At 46.9% G+C, this 20572-nt stretch overlaps 1 protein-coding gene across 8 annotated transcripts in view; it reads left to right on the forward strand.

Annotated features, from left to right (window-relative positions):
* The window catches only part of Gas7 (growth arrest specific 7), a 230730-nt gene that overhangs the window by 64919 nt on the left and 145239 nt on the right, over nucleotides 1-20572 (forward strand). The window contains exon 1 of one of the 8 annotated variants that reach the window (XM_087574744.1): nucleotides 6407-6616. Coding sequence is in view for 1 of the 6 variants with exons in the window: in XM_087574737.1 (XP_087430863.1) it covers nucleotides 11567-11584 (18 nt within the window). In the remaining 5 variants the exon portion in view is untranslated. 8 annotated transcript variants of the gene reach the window in all.

Genomic DNA, 20572 nt, shown 5'->3' on the forward strand with positions numbered 1-20572 from the left:
CTACCTAAGGGCTACAGTGTCCACTCCACTTTGAATATAGAGCTTTGTCGGTTGGTTTTTGGAGTGGCAGTTGCATGGCCAGCTTTTGGGCCATGTCTCCACCCGACTGGTGAGAGACGCCTTGTGCTTTTGAATACTCTGTGATAGGAGCCTGAGAGGTTCCAGGAAGCTATGGGGCTGTGCAAACACTCTCCCATGAGGGTTATTAGGGGTTTTTGAGGTAAGTTGGACAGGATAGAATACCACATTCTGTATAGGGGCACTGGGAACCTTCTAGGTTTCATTGGGGGAGGGATGAGGTTGGATACAGGAGAGGTTGCTGCAAAACAAAGAGGTCTGAGGCTAGCCCCTCTCACCTCAACCTATACTTGCCACAGCTTCTCAACCCATCAGTGGGCATACATCTCACAGGTGGGAAGATGGTTTTAAATTACATCTGTCTGTTCAGAAATATTGAGTAATGGCATTCATCTAGGTCCTTCTCTTTTCTAAGCATTGTTGAAAATACCTGGCTTATATTTTCTCATGTGATCCACAGACTCGTGATTGCTATTCATCTTACATTCGGGGTACACTGAGTTGCAGAGATGCCAAATGGTTTCCCCATTGCAAGGAGCAAAGTCAGGGTTTATAAATTAGGTCTTCTCTCTCTAGAGCCCAAGGGTTTTTTTTTTTTTCTCTGTCTCTCCTAAAGATTGTACTTCATTTTGATGTGTGCATAAGCAGGTGCCTGCAGAGTCCAGACGCACTGGTGTCCTCCGGAGCTTGAGTTACAGACAGTTGTGAGGAGCTCAGTGACATGTGTGTTTCCTAGGAACTGAGCTGGGATGCCCTGAAAGAGTGCACACACACGCTTAACTGCTGGGCCATCCTCCTGCCCCTCCAGGGCCGAGGTTTTGAGTCCTGCCTGTATCTTAACATTGCCCTTCCATATTCTGCTGGTTAGACAGGACTTAACCTCCACCAAAACTCACATCCAAACTTGGTTCCCAGGGTAATGTTACACGGACATGCTGGCTCTCTGACCTTGTAGACGGGTTAATGTCTCTTTCAGAAGCTTGGGTAGTTAGGTCTTCTGATAAGGGACTAGATCTTGGGGGAAGGAAAGGAGGTAATTTTTGTTTGTTTTGTTTGTGGTTTTTTAAATTCACTTTGTGTATGTGTTTGGGCATGCCACAGTGTATGTGTCAAATCAGAAGACAACTTTTGGAAGTCAGTTCCCTCCCCCCCCCGACCCCCATGTGGGTCCTGGGGACTGAACTCAGATCATCAGACTTGGGAGCAAGCATTCTTACCCACTGAGCCATCTAGCTGGCCTAGGTTGGGCTTTAAGGGACTAGGTTAGTCACCACAGGAGCTTTTGTCATAAAGCAACAAAACCCCTGGTGTTTGGCCTCTGCAGCATGTCCCTGCTTGTCACCCATGCACTTGTCCTCACCCTATGATGTCATCCTCCATGAGCCCCCTCCCACCTACAGCCAAGTAGATGCTGATTTCATGCATTTGAAAATAAACCTCTTAGGCTGTCACTTAGTCCTACAGCAGGATTGAACCTGCACCTAACAGGACTATTTAGAAGCCCAGTTACATGGGTTTGGGGGAGAACAATAGTGCCCCTCCTTCCTTGGTTCTTTATGGATACTCTCAAGACCCCAAAATTCATCAAGGGAGACAACTAGAAGCGTTTCTAGTAGAGGTGTCTGGACTAGTTCTTGGTGATCGCTCTGTTGTTGGTGGTTGTGTCACTCAGTTGTTGGTAGCTGTGTCTTCTTCTGGGACCCGGGACCCACTATTTCAGCCAGTTCATAGCTGCATGTACGATCAAGGGAGGTAGAAATGTCAAGAGCTGGGAGGCCATCATGGGCCTTCGACAACAGCACCCTTGGTTTTGTTCCTAACAGGAAGTGCCTTGAGCTCTTCTCATTACCAGCCCTGGGAAGGTGGCTAATGTTTCTAAACTGACTGTGCTCGCTTGTGGTCACAGGCCTGAGCTCTGTAACCCAGGCTGGTCTTTCCATGTACCCAGGTGTGACATCCTCTTCAGGCTGTGGCTTTGGGTGGAGGCACATAGATGAGAAGAGTCAAAGCTCTTCTAACAGGTGTCCCATCAGCACCCATTGGTGATGGCGACCAATGGGGCTCACTTAGTACCAGGGTCAGTTCTTCTTGAGAAAGTATTGGTTCTATCACATGGAACGGTGAAGTTAGCTAACACGGCCCTAAAAGCAGTGCCTTCTGGGACAGTGGCCTGGCAAGGGGTAAGGAGGCACCCCAGTTTCTTCTAGAGAAACCACTGCAGTATGGTTTTGTCTGGTAGCTGGGGAGAGAATAGGTACTAACTCAGATGGAAAGGTTAGTCAGAAAGAAGCTGGGAGCCAATGTGAACCTAGAACTCAAGAATCAGCTGGTCCTGGGGTACTGGTGTATTTCCGTGTGCTCCATGGTTCTGTGTGATGTCCGTGCTTGTAATAATCTTAGGATGAACCTCCCATAGCTCATTGTCTTCCAAGTAGGATGTCACCTTGGTGAGAAGGAGGCCCTAACAAGCCGTTGGAGACTCTGATTAGTCATTTGTCACTGCATGAGAGATTAAGTGAATGGATTGGCCAGAAGGGCTCAGAAGATATCCATACAGAGACATGAAAACAATGATTACATCCAATCTCTTAAAACTGCCACCACTTAGGTCACCTGAGCACCCTATAGTCCCCTCGCCCCAACCCTGTTTGCTTGATTAGTTTTGTTGTTCCAGACAGAGTCTCCTGTAATTCTACAACCCAGGCTGGTCTGGAACTCAGAGGCACCTTACCTCAGCCAGCTAGGCAATGGGATCAAGTGCCATATTGCCTGGCTCCCTCTTGCTCTTTTCCATTCTTAGCCCATCACCACCTTCTAACATTCTTAGGGTGGCTCTTGTGTATTATAAGATGGTCTTGAACTTGTGATCATCTCTCAACCTCACAGTTCTGGGTATGCAGTACCACATCCAGATCTCCCTTCCCCTTTCCCCTTTTCCTTCTCTTTCTCCTTCCCCTTCCCCTTCCCCTTTCCTTCCCCTTCCCTTTCCTTCTCTTCCCTTCCCTCATCTCCCTCCCTCTACTCCCCTCTCTTTCCCTTCCTTTTAAGATTCTCTATACTTTTACTTGTGTATTATGAGTATCATCTCTGTAGCCTACTGGAATTTCAAAGGCAGAGGTGCATTCCCTATTCTCTCCTGTCCACAGATAGGTCAGAAATACCTGGAAACAGGGCCTTGTACTTGATATATGCATGGAGGAAATGGACCAGGCAACACTTGGCTGGTGCCATCAGTCCCCAAGAGGCCCTTAAACAGGCTGTTATGCTGGTTTCTAGCAAGAAGGGAGGAGCCACTTCCCTGGGAGGTGCCCGCCTTGGCCCTGCATTGTGCTCTGGACTTAATTGGCCCTGAAGCTGGACCACCCCAATCCCTCATGACAGCTCAGAGAAAACTGGGCTTTCTGGAACCTCTTGGCAGGGTTCTGAGGGCCTCCAGGGAAGGCCAGGGAGGCTGACAGGTAGTGAGTGAGTAGAGCTGTTTGCAGCCAGGATTTTGGAGCCTGTGGTTGGACTACTTTCTCCTGCCCTGCCCCCACACTGGTTCCCACCCTGTAGGCTGGGACAAGTGGAAAAATGCCTGATTGAGAAATCCAGGGTGCAGACGAAATCCCTGTTTATTCAGCCTCCATTGTCTTGTCTTGCAACTGGGATGAGGCTCCCAAGCTTCATCTGGGTGGTCACTGCATCTGGGGCTTCCTGTTGCCCTCTTGGTAGAGGGCAGATTCAGGTGCTCTGGCTGGAGCCCTGCATCCCATCAGGGTGTGCATTGACTTGGCATTCCCACACAGTCTGCCCCAAATTAGGCTCCCTGAGGTCAGAGAATGACAGATGTGTCTTCACAGCTGTTCCAGTCCAAGTCCTCAAAGCCCTTGACTCCTCTATAGTCTCTGTCTCTGTCTCTGTTTCTCCCTCTCCCTCTCCCTCTCCCTCCCCCTTTCCCTCCCTCTTTTCCTGCCTCACTCCTTCCCTTCCTCCCTCTCTCTCTTTCCCCACGTATTCCAGAAACAGGTTGGGGCCTCTTCCTGTAAAATTGATTTTAAATTTCTACCATTTTTAACAACCCCTGTCTCCCAGAACCTCTCCATACTGTTAGTCAGAGCCGGGGCTGTTAATCTGATGACCTGGCTGTACTGTGGTTACTTCTAACTGCCTTGCCTGTTCTCAATCTCTTCTTTATTTACTACTTTTTCTTCTTGAGACGGGCTCTTACTGTGTAGTCCTGACTGGCTAGGAATTGTTTATGTAGAACAGGCTGGTCATGAACTCACAGAGATCTACCTGCCTCTGCCTCAATACCAGCCTCCCTCCCCCTCTCTCTGCCTCTGCCTCTGCCTCTGCCTCTGCCTCTGCCTCTGCCTCTGCCTCTGCCTCTGCCTCTGCCTCTGCCTCTGCCTCTGCCTCTCTGCCTCTCTGCCTCTCTGCCTCTCTGCCCTATGCATGCTGGGAGTAAAGACATGCACCACTGTGCCTGCCTACCCCAGTCTGTTCCTTTTAAGCAATGTTTCCAATCATGTCACACTTCTGCTTTGGACATTCCAAGGCTTTGATGCCAGCAGAGGAAAAGCTGAGGCAAGCATAGCCCAAGAGATAATCAAAAAACATTGTCTCTGTAATGAACACTGTTTTCCTTGTCAATGTTCCCTAATAACGCAGTATAACAATTTTCTCAGCATTCACATGGTGTTAGGTATCGTTAAGTAATCTAGAGATGATTTAAAATGCACAGGAAGGGCTGTCAGGACGGCTCAGCAAGTAAAAGGAGCTTGCTGCCAGGCGAGCCATAGGGTGGAAGGAGAGAACCAGCTCTGAAAGTTGTTCTCTGGTCTGGGTGCGAGCACGTGTGTGTGCTCAAGCTCACACAGAGAAAGCAAACAACTTAATTTTAAATGAAGTACAAGAGGAGATTGTGTGAGTTTTGTACAAACACTAAGCCACTTTCCATAAGGCACTCTCAAGGAGCTGGGATGTTGGCTCAGCAGTTAAGAGCACTCACTGTTCCTGCAGAGGACCTGGGGTTTGATCTCCAGCACCCACATGGTAGCTCACTTACAACTGGCTGTCACTCCAACACCCTCTTCCAGCCTCCAGGGACACAGCACCCATACAGTACACAGATAGACTTGCAGGCAAAATACCCACATACACAAAATAACAAAATTAAATAAGAGTGTGTGTGTGTGGTACTTGAGCATCTACAGGTTGTGGTTGCCATGGGGGATCCTGACTTTTATCCTCTATAGATAATGGTATATAAAGGAGTTCAGTACTACCTGTGAGTCCAGCCACTCACTGCAGGTCTTATAAGCAAGTGATCACTGTCAGACTCTAAAGGACTCGGCTAATCTCTAAACTCAGCCTCAGTTTATCAGAGCAATAAGGACCTAAAGGAGAGAGGGACCCATTGCAGTTTGCAGGGCGTTTATAATTTCCAGACCCCTCAGACTTGAGAAGTCCTGTCACCTCACCCCTTGGGAGGCCCTTCCCACAGCCAAAGCCAGGAGCAACATGGCTCCACAATTGATCACAGCAGGCACTCAGAGCTGAGTGGAAGGTGAGGATTTGGAGTCCATGTTGGCAGTGGAGTTAAGATAATGGGGATGATGTGGGGTTGTCCCAGGGATGAGTGACAGGGGGCCTCCAGCAGTCTGTCCTGAGTGGAGGATGTGGAACGAGAAGGAAAAAGAAGTGATGAAAAAGTGTTCAGGGACTGGACCAAACTGTGGGGTAAGACTTGTGTGTTCACAGTGTGCACCTCAGGCCTGGGGAGTCCACTAGAGTCCTTAGCATATGGTCAAGGGAGAGCCAAGAGAGACAGGTTCTTCAGAAACATGGCTGTAGGTGTAAGTAGAGACCAGTTGCCAGTTGGGTGGTTGTCTCTTCTGGGAAGAATAAGCTTTGGAATTACCTACTGAGTTGGTGGATGTGATGCTTCCCCTCTCACACACCCCCCCCCCCCCAGCCTCCCAAGTTCCTCCCAACCCCTAACACCCTCCTACAGTCTGCTGATGAAGCCTCTTGCTAAGAGTGAGCCTTCAGCTGTGGTTTTGCACCACTCTGCCCTCCAGTACACTGGCCACTCCCACGTGGCTCCCCTCCTTCCCTCTCCCCTCCCTCCCTCCGCTTGGCTGGCTGCTGACTCACAGAGCTCTTGTCTTGTGCAACAGCCTAAGCTCCCGCTCTCAGAGAAGCACTGTTTTCCTCCCAACCATCGACTCCGGCCTTGATTTATGCCTTTTCATTTGGGTTAATGTTTTCCACATTGAAATCTGGTGATTAGTATGTGGTCCATTTCTATAACCACCAAAATCCAAGTGCCCAGTGTGGGCCTGGCACAGAGAATGAAGCCAAGCAGACAGACAGAGGGTAGTGCACTTCATTCCCCAAGCCTGTCTGTCTGGTCTGCAGCTGGCTCAGCTCCTCCGGCCTCCTCACTTCTGAGGCAGAAGCCCAAGGAAGATGCAGTCTTCACATGCTGCTTGCCACTCTCCTGTCAGTTTCTTCCCCTTGAAGGGCACACATCTCGCAAGGGTGTGAAGAGGTAATTGCTTCAAGCCTGTGACTGCCTACTGAAGAAGCCAAGTGTTAGGAAGTGACAGGCAGTTGGAGGGTGTAGAAAATGCTCTCTCTGTGGCTTTAGAAGTATCACACGACTGTGTGTGTGTGTGTGTGTGTGTGTGTGTGTGTGTGTGTGTGTGTGTGGCTTTTTTTCTGTCAAGAACCATAATATTACCGTTGTTGCTATGGTGTTGTTGTGGGGGTGGCTAATTGGATGCAGCCCCATCTGATGCAGGCTAGTGTCTGGTGTCCATAGCGACTATCACACGGCAGCCATGGGGACTCACTTTGATTTTCTTTCCCGCTATGAGGAGATGGCAGGAGATCATTTAGGGGTGGCTGTCTAAGCTCTGACTGAGGTGTGGTGGCACCCAAGTCAGAAACAGGACCACAAACTTGCATTCAACTTGGAGGAAAACATCCCATGGTCATTTCCAGTTCAGACTGACTAGGGAACTTGAGGGGCCACAGGGAACAGGAAGTGGTATCCTAAGCAGAGACAAGTCCTATGCCTGTAGAGCATCCTAGGGGCTCAGGGCCTTGTGCAGGTACTGCCTTGCCTATGAGACAACAGTATTAATGGCTTGGGTCCATAAACACACATGCAGAAGTCTCCTGATGTTTCTTCCCTGACAGGGAGCTCATCCCTTAGAAATTCACCCTACACTGGGAAGATCATTAGGGGAAAATATATCAGGAGACCCCTCACCTGAGTTACACCTGCCATCAGCAACTTTGTTTTACTCTAGAGGCTCTGTTGTTTCCTCTTGAAACTGCAGGGGTGACAGGGAGCTACCACCCACTGCTGTTCCCCAGCATGAGAGAGAATCAAAGTACACATTGCTACCAGTCCAGGAAAAGATCAGGGTGAAAAATCTCTGTATGTGGTTTCTATTGGAAGTATAGCACCACATACACTGTATAAATAAATAATGAGATAGAGTTACATACAGATGATTGATTGATAAATACATAGACAGATGATAGATAGACAATAGAAGATTGGTAGGTAGGTAGAATGATAGATAGATGATAGATAGATGATAGATAGATAGATAGATAGATAGATAGATAGATAGATCAGAACAGTGTAAATCAGGAATTATCTATACGTCTGCTAATTTTACACCTTTTGCTGTTGTCTGGTGTTTTGAGACAGGGACTCACTCTGTAGCCCATGCTTACCTGAAATTTATTAGACAGTCCAGGCTGCCCAGAGTTCATAGCGTTCTTTCTGCCTCAGTCCACGTTCTACAGCTCTACAGTGCCAGGACGACAGGAACAAGCTACATCCGGCTGAATGTTATGCTTATTGCATTGTAATATTTGCTGACATCTGATGCTTGAAAAGGAACCAAACACTATAGAGTGACGGTTGCTTTCCCTCCAGCTCTTGTCCCTACCCACCACTTTCCTCCCAGACGCCAAACAAGGTGTTGGATTCTTTAATTTTCACTTTAAAAATACTTACTTAATTTTATGACTGTGTGTGCGCACGCACACGTGCATGGAGGCCAGAGGAGAGCATTTGGATCCCTTGGAGCTGAAGTTACAGGAGGGTTTTGAGCTGTCCTAAAATGGGTGCTAAAACCTGAACGCAGGACCTCTGCAAAGGCAGCAAGTGCTCTTAACTGTTGAGACACCTTCCAGTCCTTCTTCAAGTTTTAAAAAAAAAATACATTTTTAAATTTTCTGTGTGTTTGTTTGTAAGTGCAGCCAATGTGTGTGTGGGATCCATGGGAGCCACAAGAGGGCACTAGATCAGTTGGAACTGTAGTCAGAATGGTTGTGAATGCTGGAAACAGAGCCCAGGTCCTCTGCAAGAGCAGCCAGGGCTCTTAACGACTGAGTTATCCTTTTCCTTCTCTCTCACAAGCTCCAAATATTTCATCCCATTGTCTGTCTATCTGACTGTCTTTCTATCTATCTATCTATCTATCTATCTATCTATCTATCTATCTATCTATCTATCTCTATCATCCTTCATGTATGTATGTATGTATGTATGTATGTATGTATGTATGTATGTATCTATCTATCTATCTATCTCTATCATCCTTCATGTATGTATGTATGTATGTATGTATGTATGTATGTATGTATCTATCTATCTATCTATCTACCTACCTACCTACCTGTCTTTGAGTTAGGATCTCCTTATGTAACCCTCTAACCTGTAGTCTTTTGCAGACTTGATGAATTCCTCCATTGAGCAGTGGATAGTCTCCCATGCTGCCTGGCCCCAGGGGAGGCCCTTTTAAGCATTTATGTTTATAATTTGTGACAATGCCAGCAGGCTTCATTTCCTATGTGCAGCTACTCTTATCTTTTCTACTTCCTCCCTCGTCTAATCTCCAACTGCACACCCCAACCCCAACATCTCTGCTTAGGGTGTCCACCCTGTGTCTTCAGCTTCCCACACGCCAAGGATCCAGGGTTTTCAGTAAGAGTTAGACTTTGGCAAATGCCTCTTGACACCATTCCTTGGGACACGAGCTCAAGAATACATTCCAGGGTGGCTTCGGGTGTGGTGTCGTCATTTCTGTCCTCTTAAGATTTTCTAGTCACGATGCTAGAGGTAGAGCCAGAGTCTGGAACGCTCAGATGCTGTAAGCCGGCGCAGCCCAGCAGAGCTTCCTGTGGCAACAGAAACTTTCTGTTTGTGCCTCTACCATGTGCTTGGGTCACACTGGGGATGTGGTAAAAGGGACTGAGGAACTGGGGTCTTTAAATTTATTTAATCTGGATTAACTTAGATTTAAAGAGTAGCTTGTGCCCAGCAGTGGTCATATCATAGCCCGGCTCCCAGGTACACACTTTTAAGAATAAGAACAGGACAATAAAAGCCTTTTAAAGGGACGGGGTATGGGGTGGAATACACATGGCTTCAGCCCAACACTTAGGAGCTGGAGGCTAGTGCATCTCTATTGACTCAAAGCCAACTTGACCTACATAGGGAGTTTCCAATACAGCTAGGGTTACAGAGTGAGATCTTGTCCCCAAAACGGAAAATAAAAGTAATAAAATAAGTAAATAAATAATAAAATAAAAAGGGGCCTCATGTAGCCCAGGCTGGCTGAAGACAGTCTTGAACTTCTCCCTCTACAAATATGCACTGGCACGCACACCCTTCCAAAGAAGCACAATAAAAATATTTTTTTTAAAAAAAGGAGCTATGTAAATTCTGGTAAAAAGGCTGTAAACTTAGTGGCTTAAGTGACACATTTCTTCACTCACAATTTGGAAAATCTGAAGTCTGAAATGGGTCTTACAAGGTTAATAATCCGGATGTGGCCTGGGCTGGGGAGTCTCTGATAACACCCCATTCCCCTTTCTTTCCCTCTTGCTTGGTTCGTGATTCCTCATCATGTGTCTTTCCTCCCCTTTCCTAATGGTCTTTCCTCTCAGAATTTTGTCTTCCTGTTAGAAGGGCCTTTTTGTTTAGTGGCGGTACTTAGGTTTGAACCCAGGACTTCCCAGGAGACAGGCAAGCACTCTGCCGCTGTACTGCCTCCTAGGCCCTCTTAAGACTCTCTTGCTTGCATTTAAGAACTTCCTGGAACTATTCCATGTAACTTTCCATCTCAGAATCCCTAACTTAACACACCCTTTGAAAGTCCTTGCTGCCCTATAAGGTAACTTTAGAAGGTTCTGGTTATGAAGCTGTGAATCAAGCTAGATGTCAAGATACACATCTATAATCACAGAACTTAGGACGTGAAGGTGGGATCATAAGTTCAAGGGGGTTTCTTGGCTATGTAGTGAATTTGAGGGGGCGTCCTGACCTATATGATGCTCTGTCTCAGAAAAGAAAATGACTAAGTCTGGTCTTTTTTATTATTATTTTATATGAACAATTTTGTTTTAAGTAGTAAGTGTACAACTGGGTCAGTGAACTTGGGCGACAGCACTTGGTTTCTCATGTGCATGACTTAGGGTTTAGAACAGTGAATCTCAAACTTGCTGTGTGTCAATCACCTGGGCCGGAGTGGGGGTGGGGGTGGAGGTTATGGGAATGCTCCAGACAGGACTCCAGCATCATTTCCTGTGTTTCTGGGCCCATGATTGGTTCCCTGGCTCCCCAGGAGACTGATCGTCAGAGAAGTTTGAAGGTCTAAGAACTGTTGCAGCCTGAGGTATGATCTGAGATTACCCGTGTACCTGCAGAGGGAGGTGAAGAAGTGTGAACCCAGGTCGCAGACAGGAAGTGAGTGCTGGGGAGGATTGAGGAGGGGCCTGTGCCTGCAGAGAAGCAACTACCTGAGCCACACCTGGCAGGCCTGAGAAGGTGTGGCTTCCACACACAGAAGCAGGGCTCTGAGCAGAGCAAGAGGCCTCCAGAGGTAAGCATGTCACCTCTGGGGACTTAGAAGCTGTCTGAGACCAGAACTAGGGACTGGAAAACTTATTGGGCAAGAGGAAAATGACCAGGAGTGATCTGCTGGTGTTGTCAGTGTGGACTGAGCTGAGAGGGTGGCATGGTCTGCCTTCCTGGCTGCCACCAGACTAGGTGAAAGCAAGGACAATGAGGAAAGGGGGTGGAGGTGAGATGAGAGACCGGAGAGGGTGTGAACACCGCTCAGGTTGAGCACTTCATGGATGCTCACTGATAGAGCTTGCTGGGAAGTCCAAGCTGCAGGTGCAGGGATGAAGAGCTGCGTGCAGGGTGAGTAAGATCAGCCAGCTCCCTCATCTCGTAAGTATTCTTTGGGGTGGAGCAGCATGGCGTGGTAGAGTTAGGCAACTAGCAGGCTAACACAAATAAACAAGGAAAGCATTTAGCTGGTGCCGAGTGATCTGGAGAGTTCCGTGAACAGGGAATTGGGAGTGGGTGGATGGCTTCTTTAGCTTGACTACCCGGGGAAGGCCTCTGTGAGGAGGTGGTATTTAAGCTGCTGTCTAGATGCCAGGAAGGACCTGGCCATGAGAAGAGATGGCAACGGCACTTCAGGTAGGGAGAGAGCAATGCAAAAACAAGAGGCAGGTTCAAACTTGCTTTGTCTGGGGACAGCAGGGACCAAAGGGTCTGATAGAACTTTCTGTAGTGACGAGAGTGTTCTCTATCTGCCTGGTGCCTCATGCAGCTACCGGCTGCAGGTGACTGTGAGGTATTGGCGTGGTGGGCAGTAAGGCAGAGTAAACGACTCTTCTATTTTATAACTGTAACTGTCAGCAGCTGCACACGAGCAGCATCTACTGCATAGGACGGCACCTGGCAACAAAGTTAGGGAAGCTAGAGGTAGGTAAAGAGGTCACAGAGGCAAGGTCATTCCCCATTGCTTTGTGTATTATGCTAGATAATGTGAAGTTTTAAAGATTTACTTATTTTTTATATTAAGTGTATGGGTGTTTTGTTTATCTGTATGTATATATTTCACATGCATGTCTGGTGGCAAGGAGGCCAGAAGAGGGCACTGGACTCCCTGGGAATGGAGTTTAGGATGATTGTGAGTCATGTGTGGGTGCTGGGAACTAATGATCTTAACTACTGAGCTATCTCTCCAATATCATAATATGAATTAAAGAAAAAGAGCTGTGAAAAGCCTTTAGATAGTTTTATTTAGAGGGTTGACATAATCTCATTAGTGTGTGTATGTGTGTATGTGTGTGTGTGTGAGAGAGAGAGACAGAGACAGAGACAGAGAGAGAGAGAGAGAGAGAGAGAGAGAGAGAGAGAGAGAGAGAGAGAGACATGTGTTTGTTTATTTATAGTGATGGGTCTATGTTGCCTAGGCTGACCTTGAATTCCTGAGCATTAGCTGGTGCCTGATTTATACTCATTTATACTCATGTGTCGCTCTGCCTGGTACTCTCATTTTGTCTCTGTCTCTGTCTCTTTCTCTGTCGCTGTCTCTTTCTCTCTCTCCCTCTCTGTCTCCTCTCACCTCTCTCTCCCTCACTCCCTCACTCTGTCTCCCTCCATAACTCCCTCCCTCCCCCTGTCTCTGTCTCTGTCTCTCTGTCTCTATCTCTGTCTGTCTCTCCCTCTCTCTGTCTCTGTGGGGGGGCATGGGTGTGCGCACAAGTATGTGTGCAGAGGTGTGTGCGCACATGTACATGCATGGGCTTGTGTAGGCTAAAGGTCAACACTGGGTATCTTCCTCAATCACTTGCCAACCTGGACCTCACCAATTCAGCTGAACTGGCTAACTCTCATACTCCAGGGATTTGCCTATCTCGGGTCAGCCAGGGCTGGGGAGGACAGCTGATTACCACTGCTCAGCTTTTGTGTGGTTTCTATGTGTCTGAGGATGACTTTGAACTTCTGATACTCCTTTCTCTGCCTCCCAAGTGCTGGAATTAACAAGTGTATTCCACGAGGTCTGATACATAAGTGAACCCTCACCAACTGTGCCACAGATAGGGTGTTTTGTTTTGTAAGTGAAGAGAACAAAGTTTCTTGTTGGATTTGTTAGACTTCTCCTGAGCATCAATGTAGGGAGGACGAAAAGCCAGGTGACCATGGGAAAGGCTCGAGATTGGAGTTTAGGATCATCAGGGAATTGAAAAGGTGTCAAACTATGAGTCAGGGTCAGGTCACCAAAGACAGCAAGTCTGTAAAAAAGGAGGAGAGAGGCCAGGGATACTATGACCATTAAGACTGAGCCTAGGAGAAATACATGGAAAGATACTAATCATAGTGTGCAATCTGAGGTAACACTGAATGCTACTGGATGGCACAGGACCATGCTAAAAACAAGTACCCTTTGATTTCTGAGGACATGAAGGCCATTAGTAGCATAAATGATAGTTTTCGGGGACTCTGTAGGATACACTTGGAGATGAGGAAGTGGAAGTTATGACTGGCTCATAATATTCTTAGTGAAAACATTTGCTGTTGAAAAAACCAAAGAATAAGGCAGGATCTGGAAGCTTGGTGGTGAAGGGTAGACTGACTGTTTTGAAGTATGGGCGTTGTAGGCTGATGGGGAAAGCAGGTAGGATGCTTTTGTTAGTAGACTGCATTTTGTTCCCTGGGATGTGTGTGTACATGATGTGGGTAGGCTGGAATTTGCGTGGGTGGTTGAGGAACAGTCACTCTGATGATGGTTCCTGTCTTTGTAACTGAAGTGTGAGGCAAGGCCACCATCAGAGAAATATGTGATTGTTTTTAAATATGGAAAACAAACCCACTGCGTAACTGAGCTGGTTGAACTACTCTTCAACTTCACTATGCAAATGCATCACTGGGGGACAGGTTAAAAGACACATTTCCTGAGGTGGTGTTGACTCTGCTGGGCTCTGTACCCCACTCTGAGCAGCAAGGTTCCACAGTACTACATCATTGGGAAGCTTAGGAAGACACACCATTTCCACACTGGAATTCATGGTTTACCTCAGAGCTTGTCCATTTCAATGGCATGTAGAGTGAGTAGAAATGCTCTCTATTGAGACTGTGGCCTTCTAGTCACAGTAAGTCTCCTCTCAGACATAGCTAGGGAGCATAAATGGAAATACAAGTGAAACAAAACAACAACAAAAAATAAGGCCCAGAGCCTGGATATTTCAATGGCAATTGAGATATTTAGTGTAGGTGGTTGCCCTACTTTTCAAAAGCTCCCCTGGTCATTCTGATATTAACTCAAGCATGAGAAACACCTATGCAAAATACCAGGTCAAGGGAATGACCATGGGAGGAGGTAGCAAAGATGAGGTGGAGGCAGGGTTGCCCAGTGATGTGTGGGCTCTGATCTGTATAAACAATTTGAGTCACTCAAAATGAACATTTGAAGGCCATTAGAGTTGCTTAATCTTACATAGTCCAGTAAAAGAAATGCCATGCCACTTGGCAAGAGCAATGTGCTCTTTACAGACCTTCAAATGACCTCATTGTATCCAAAGCCAGAGTTCCTTGGGACATCTGGTCTACCCTATGTATGAACTCCATGAGGGAAGGTGGACACTTAGATGCTTCTATCAGTACTGGTCCTCCTAGAAAGTTTTAACAAAGGCCATCAGCAGTTTGAGGCAATGTAAGTGATCCAACTGGGTCAAGAGCAAGAAGACTGAAAAAACTGAGCCCAATGGACAATTGGACTCATCCATTTGTCAAAACTCATGACAAAGGTCAAAGGTAAAGCATCCTTTCAGGAAATGAGAAAAGGAATCTGGGAGAGTTAGTATGACAGTGCACAGGAGGTGTGGTACATCTGCTGACACTTGGCTCAGCAGCAAGATCAAAAAAAGTGTGAGGTGGAGTGTTTAATTGGCTCTTATAAGTCAAAAGCCAGCATGCTGTGTCTGGAGGCTTTGATGCTCATGGAGTTGTGTTACGTGACCTCAAGAAGTCCCCCAGGGAAACCTGTTTCCTGGTTTTCGTTCCTATATCTAATTCCATCCCCTTGCACTTGGTGATCCCTTTATAACTACAGAAGCAAAGGGCTGTCACATAAGACTAGGCCACAGGATGACCTTGACATTGAACTTGCTATTTTCAGTCCCTTGATGTTTGCAAACTGATCCTGAGGGACACTATTTGCCATGCTGTGAGATGCTTGTGTGGCAGAGAACCAGGTTCCCCCCCACACACACCACCACCACCACCACCACCATGCTGAGTTTGTGAGAAGCCAATGACTGTGCTTGAGAGCAGAGTCCTCTTATGGGGACTTTAGAGAGTCTGAGTGAAGCTCAAGATCTCAGAAAACTGGAACCAGGAAACCAGGGTCCAGAAACTAAAGCAAAACAATTATTATTTTAAATGACCACATTTTGAGCCCATTTGTTATATAATAATAAATAAATAGCAGGAGAAGAAAAGTTTTTAATCTCCAAACTTTCTTTTTTTTCATGAGTGTATGTGTATGGTAGACTACATGTATACATGCATTTCACATATGTGTGGGTATATGTGTGCAAATGTACATGTTTACACATATGTCTCTGGAGTTTAGAGGTTGACATTGGGCATCTTTCTCAGGGACTCTCCCTGCACTTGAATTTTTGAGGCAAAGTCTCCTGCTGAACTCAGAGCTCCACCATTTGGATACTGGAGGTAGCTAGTTTGTTGTGGGACCCCTGTCTCTTCCTCCCTAATGCTCGGATTGTATGTGACCATGAACCTGCTCAGTGTGGACCTGGATTCTGGGGCTCCAAATTCTGTTCATCATGCTTGCCCAGCAGGTGCTTTGCCCACTATGCCATCTCTTCAGCCGGGTTTAGCCTTTCTTGGTACCAGCTCCATTTTCTAGCTTGATAACCTCTTCATAATGATTCCAAAAGTGACACCAATTTTTCAAACAAAACAAAACAAAAACAGGAAAATCGTGCAGCAACTTTCAAATGAAGCCTGAGGTGGTGTGATTGGGAGGGGAGATCAGCCCCCCTCCTCCTCTCACAAACTGAGAAAAAGACCCCGTGGGTAATACCCATTGAAAAGGATCGGAGACCATTGATTTCAAAGAAAGGACTAAGGTAACTCATGGGATATGGTAGGGACCAAATCCTTGATTCTCTCAGATAAGGCAGTGAGATGTGAGAGATCTATCTGGCTCTCAGGCACAGAGAGGAAGTGGTATGGTTAGCATAGCAGAAGTACATGGAGAAGTCTTGAGATATGGAGGCAGAAGCTGCAAGTTGACAAGTAGAAGCCAGTGTTTATGGTAGTTGTGGTTTAACACAACTTGAACCCATATCCATGGAAGACATTAAGAAGGGGGAAGGATGGCAAGGAAACCCAAGCAGGCAGGTATTGATCATTGTTTTGAGTCGATAACAATAGGCTTTGAGCTTCTGTGCTAAGTAGGATACTAGCAAGTTGGGGTAGACATATGAAGTCAACCACAGTCAGTGTTGAAAAGGAACCATAGTCGTTGCTCATTTGAACTCCCTGTTAAATGTGAACTAATCCACCAAGTCTTTTTTAAATCCAAAGTTCCCATTTCCCTTTCCTAAGTCTTTAGAACTCTCCATAAAAAAAAGGGAGAGCTAGATGTCAGCGTCTTTCCATTGCTGGGTAGATGGAAGAGAGATGGAACGAAGAAGTTGGTACCAGGAGCTAGACAAAAGGTCTACGGCGCTTCTGAGATTCAGCAGCAGAGAGATGCCTGGCCCTCCACTGTGCCCATTCTACACCTTCCGATGGGAAATAGAGGCTGACTTAGTCCCTCCGCATTTGGAAGTAACTTAATTTACTGTCTGAGGATGCGTTAGGTTGGCAAGAGCGTAACTTTGGAAAAGTGGAATTCGCAGAGGGCACTAGGGACTGGAACACTGAAGTGGTGACCAAGGGTGACTAATCTTGCAAAGTGATGGGTATTCCCCTTCCTTTTACACAGAGGGCCCTGCTTGTAGATGTGTGAGCCTTGTTCTGACTGACTCTAGCATGAAGTTCTTTCCTGTTGTACTGTTTATCTCAGTCAATTGTATGGAGGGTCTTAAAAAAAGGCACTTCACTCCTTACTTTCAGAAATTCCAGTGCCAGGATAGAAAGCTGACTTCTGCCTCAGCCTAGAGCACTAGAAAGGCACATCTCTTAATACTGTGTTCATCTTTAAGTTTTACTCCAGCTAGTGGAAAGGTTTGCAAGTCCCTGCCTACGTGGAGTGTTTTCAGCTGAAGCTGCTTGCTTCAGCATTTATGCTGGGAGCCCAGGAGGGCCATATGGAACCCTTTCTTGAGATCCCTGGGAATGTACTCCAGCATGTATGTACTCCAGATCTGCAATGGGCCAGTGGACCCAGCTGTATTTGGTAAGCAAGGGTGTGGCTAAGAGAGGGGCTGGACGGGTGTGTCTCAGTTCTCTGCACGTTCTGATGAGTCACACAATCCTGCTGGTTGTCTCACAAAATGAGAAGATGGGACTGAGAGAAGGTTCTAGGAAACCTAGAACCAAATTCTGAGCATCAGGTAGGCATTCCTTGCTCCCATGCCCGTGGCCACCGCTCTGCTTCTTGGTTCAGGATTTTAGTTATCATATTCAGAACAGTGTCTGGTGCTGGGACTGTGCCCAGCTTCCACAGCCATGGACAGATCCTCTTGCCTAGTACAACGTTCCTCTGCCACCTCAGCCACTGGGATGAGAAGCTCTGGTCCACTAGTAGCAAAGGAAGGCTCCTTTCTGCTTGGTACCTGGACCACCGTCGTCTTCCTCATCACTCTACGTTCTCCTCTGAGGTTCATTCTCTGTGGTGAGTGTAGAGGTCACAGAATGAGGACAAAGGCAACCACACCTTTGTGTGGTTAGCCATATCATCTCATCTGAGTAGAGGAAGCCACCTCAAGAGTTCTTCAGGAAGCAGGATTTCACTTGGTAGGAGAAAGAAGGGCAGGGGCAGCATGAAGTGAATGTGCAGTCAAGAGCCCAAGAGTTTGGTGGCCTCCTGAGTCCTCTTAGGCCAAAAAGGTCCCAATGTTTATTTAATCCTTCCACCCTCGGCTTATGATCAGGAACTGCCAGGGGTGCCCTGGTATGCTTGTCTGAAGATTCAAGTGAAGTCAAAAGGCCAATTCAGCTCTGAGAGTTCTGAGTCCAAGAGCTGGTCCTTCTGTAAGGGAACTTGGACACGGTGGTGGGGGGATAAGACAGAATTAGGGTTGTCTCCAAGGCATACAGGTAGCCTGGAGTGAACACTTGTTCAGGTGCTCATCAGCCCCACCTGGCTGATGTGACAAATCAAGTCTGTTCTGCTTGCCCTGGGTTTTGGAGTTGATCTGTGGGTACTGCATCCTCCAAGTTTCTCTTCCTTCTCTGTCTGAGAGGGTGGATGTGTGAGGCCTATATCTGGCAAGGTCCCAAGTGACTGAGAAGGGGGGATAGTTGTCTCCGATGCCCCATCTTCCTCTCATTTTTCAGTTCACGAAAAACAAGACTGAGATAGTGTCTCTTAGACTGACCATTCTATGTTAGCCAGGGTAACACAGTGAGATGCCAGTCTACGAATGAGTGTAAATGGTCTTTAGGAAAGTTCTTATTGAGTGACTTCCTATGATGTCTAGGTTGCTTTGTTTGTTTTTGATAAGTTGACACAAGTTTTAGTCATCTGAGAAGAGGGAACCTTAGTTAAGACAATGCCTCCATCAGATTGGCCTGTAGGAAGATCTGTAGAGCGTTTTCTGGATTAATGACCAATATGGAAGGGCTTGGAACACTGCAGGCTGTGCGAAACCTAAACAGCTAGTCCTATGGTTGTATTAAAAAGGAAGAAAAAGAAAAAGAAAAGCAAACTAAGTGAGCCATGGAAAACGAGTCAGTAAACAGTGTTTCTCCCCTGTCTCTGCTTCAATTCCTGCCTCCAGGTTCTCGGTGTGGGTTTTTGCTCTGATTTTTCCCAATGATGGACTCTAAACTGTAAGCTGAAATAAGTCTCCCTAAGTTGGTTTTGGTAAGTGTTCTATGACAAGAGAGAAGCAAAGTAATACACAGTATGGTACAGTAATACACCGATACTCTGCTTAATCTAAAGAAATGACCGTCAGTGACTTGGTCTGCCATCGTAGCTTTCAGCTTTGCCGAGGGATAGCTAACCAGAGTGGGAGGGTCTGGAATATTTTAGGGGATCAAAAATTGAGGCAATAGTAGAAACATCATAGAACAGGAGATATTGGTCCAGAAAGAAGAGTAGTATTTGCGGAGAATGGAGAGGGAAGGCAGCCCAGCCCCTGAGATCAGGAGGAGCAGGGGCACAGAGATGTCCAAGGAGCATTCGGAAATTCCCTCAAAGCCTCATGCTTTCTTCGCCTTGTGCATGGAACCCAGGGCCTTGCAGTTGGGAACCCACACCCACCCCTTGATCTCCATTTAGAAAATGGCCTTCTGTCTGTCTGAGGAGTAGAGCTGGGGTGAGACAATGAGGGAAGGAAGGGAGGAAGGGAGGAAGGAAGGGAGGGAGGGAGGAAGGAAGGAAGGAAGGAAGGAAGGAAGGAAGGAAGGAAGGAAGGAAGGAGAAGCCTCTGGTTGGTTCTTCTGTTGCAGAACACCCAGCATGATGTAAGTGGAGGGAGAATGTTTTTGACTACACTGTCCAGTCCACAGATAACATGGCTATAAGACTCACGGATCCTAAAAAATGTCAGGATGAGTCTCTCTCTCTCCCCATCCAGCCTCCCACTAACTTGAGGCAGCTCCAGGCTGACAGGAACTAGCGACTCCAAACTGACATCCTTCCTGTCAGAGACCACCAGCCTATAAGCTCTTTCCTGAATTAAGTCCTCTTGAGTGGGCACTGTTGGAAACTGGTCCCCATACCTGGAGGGGTGGTTGTGCCAGTGACCTGGCTGATGGGTCCTACTTAAGAGTTTGGGTGCTCCCCACAGTAAGATAGGGTGCCATTTCCATAAGAAGGATGCTAGGAGCTAAGAAGGTAAAAGTCACAAATTGATCACTGGTGCAGCATGATATCACATCTCATGAAGGACCGGGGATGTTTAGCTTGCCTTACAGGACCTATTGTAGGTAAGGAGGTGACATTCTTGATGAGCAGAAGAGGGTGTCTAGAGGCAGAGGGGCTCCTAGGTGGGAGCTTAAAGATTCTGACAGTTGAATAGAGAGACTTGGAAAGTGTTGATGGTAGGGAAGTTGATAAGACCAAATAAAACCTGAATATTGGTATAGGCTCTTTGTGCCTTATATGTAAGGAATGTGTATGTATTTACATGCACATACATATAGGCAAGCACATGCAGGGAGTGACTGGGGAAAAGAATGTTCATTGAGACATGTGAAATTTGAACTGACAAATGGCCTATGGCTATTAGGGTCAATACTGTTTTTGAGACACTGGGGCCTTTGTAGTGAGTTGTGGCAAATCACATGGAATCCTCTGAGGAAACAGATAGATGTCTGAGACACTTCAGGGACCAGGGCTGAGACGGAGCCTCTAGGATACTGTGATGAATGGCAGAGTGTGAAGATGAGGTAGACCAGGCCGAGGGTGAAGAGGCTTGGCTGAGTCCTTCCTCCCTCAGGTGAAGGGATTGGGACTTGTCTGTGCAGAAGAGA

This window comes from Rattus norvegicus, chromosome 10 (assembly GCF_021556685.1).
Source record: "Rattus norvegicus strain SHRSP/BbbUtx chromosome 10, alternate assembly SHRSP_T2T, whole genome shotgun sequence".
Taxonomy (NCBI): domain Eukaryota; kingdom Metazoa; phylum Chordata; class Mammalia; order Rodentia; family Muridae; genus Rattus; species Rattus norvegicus.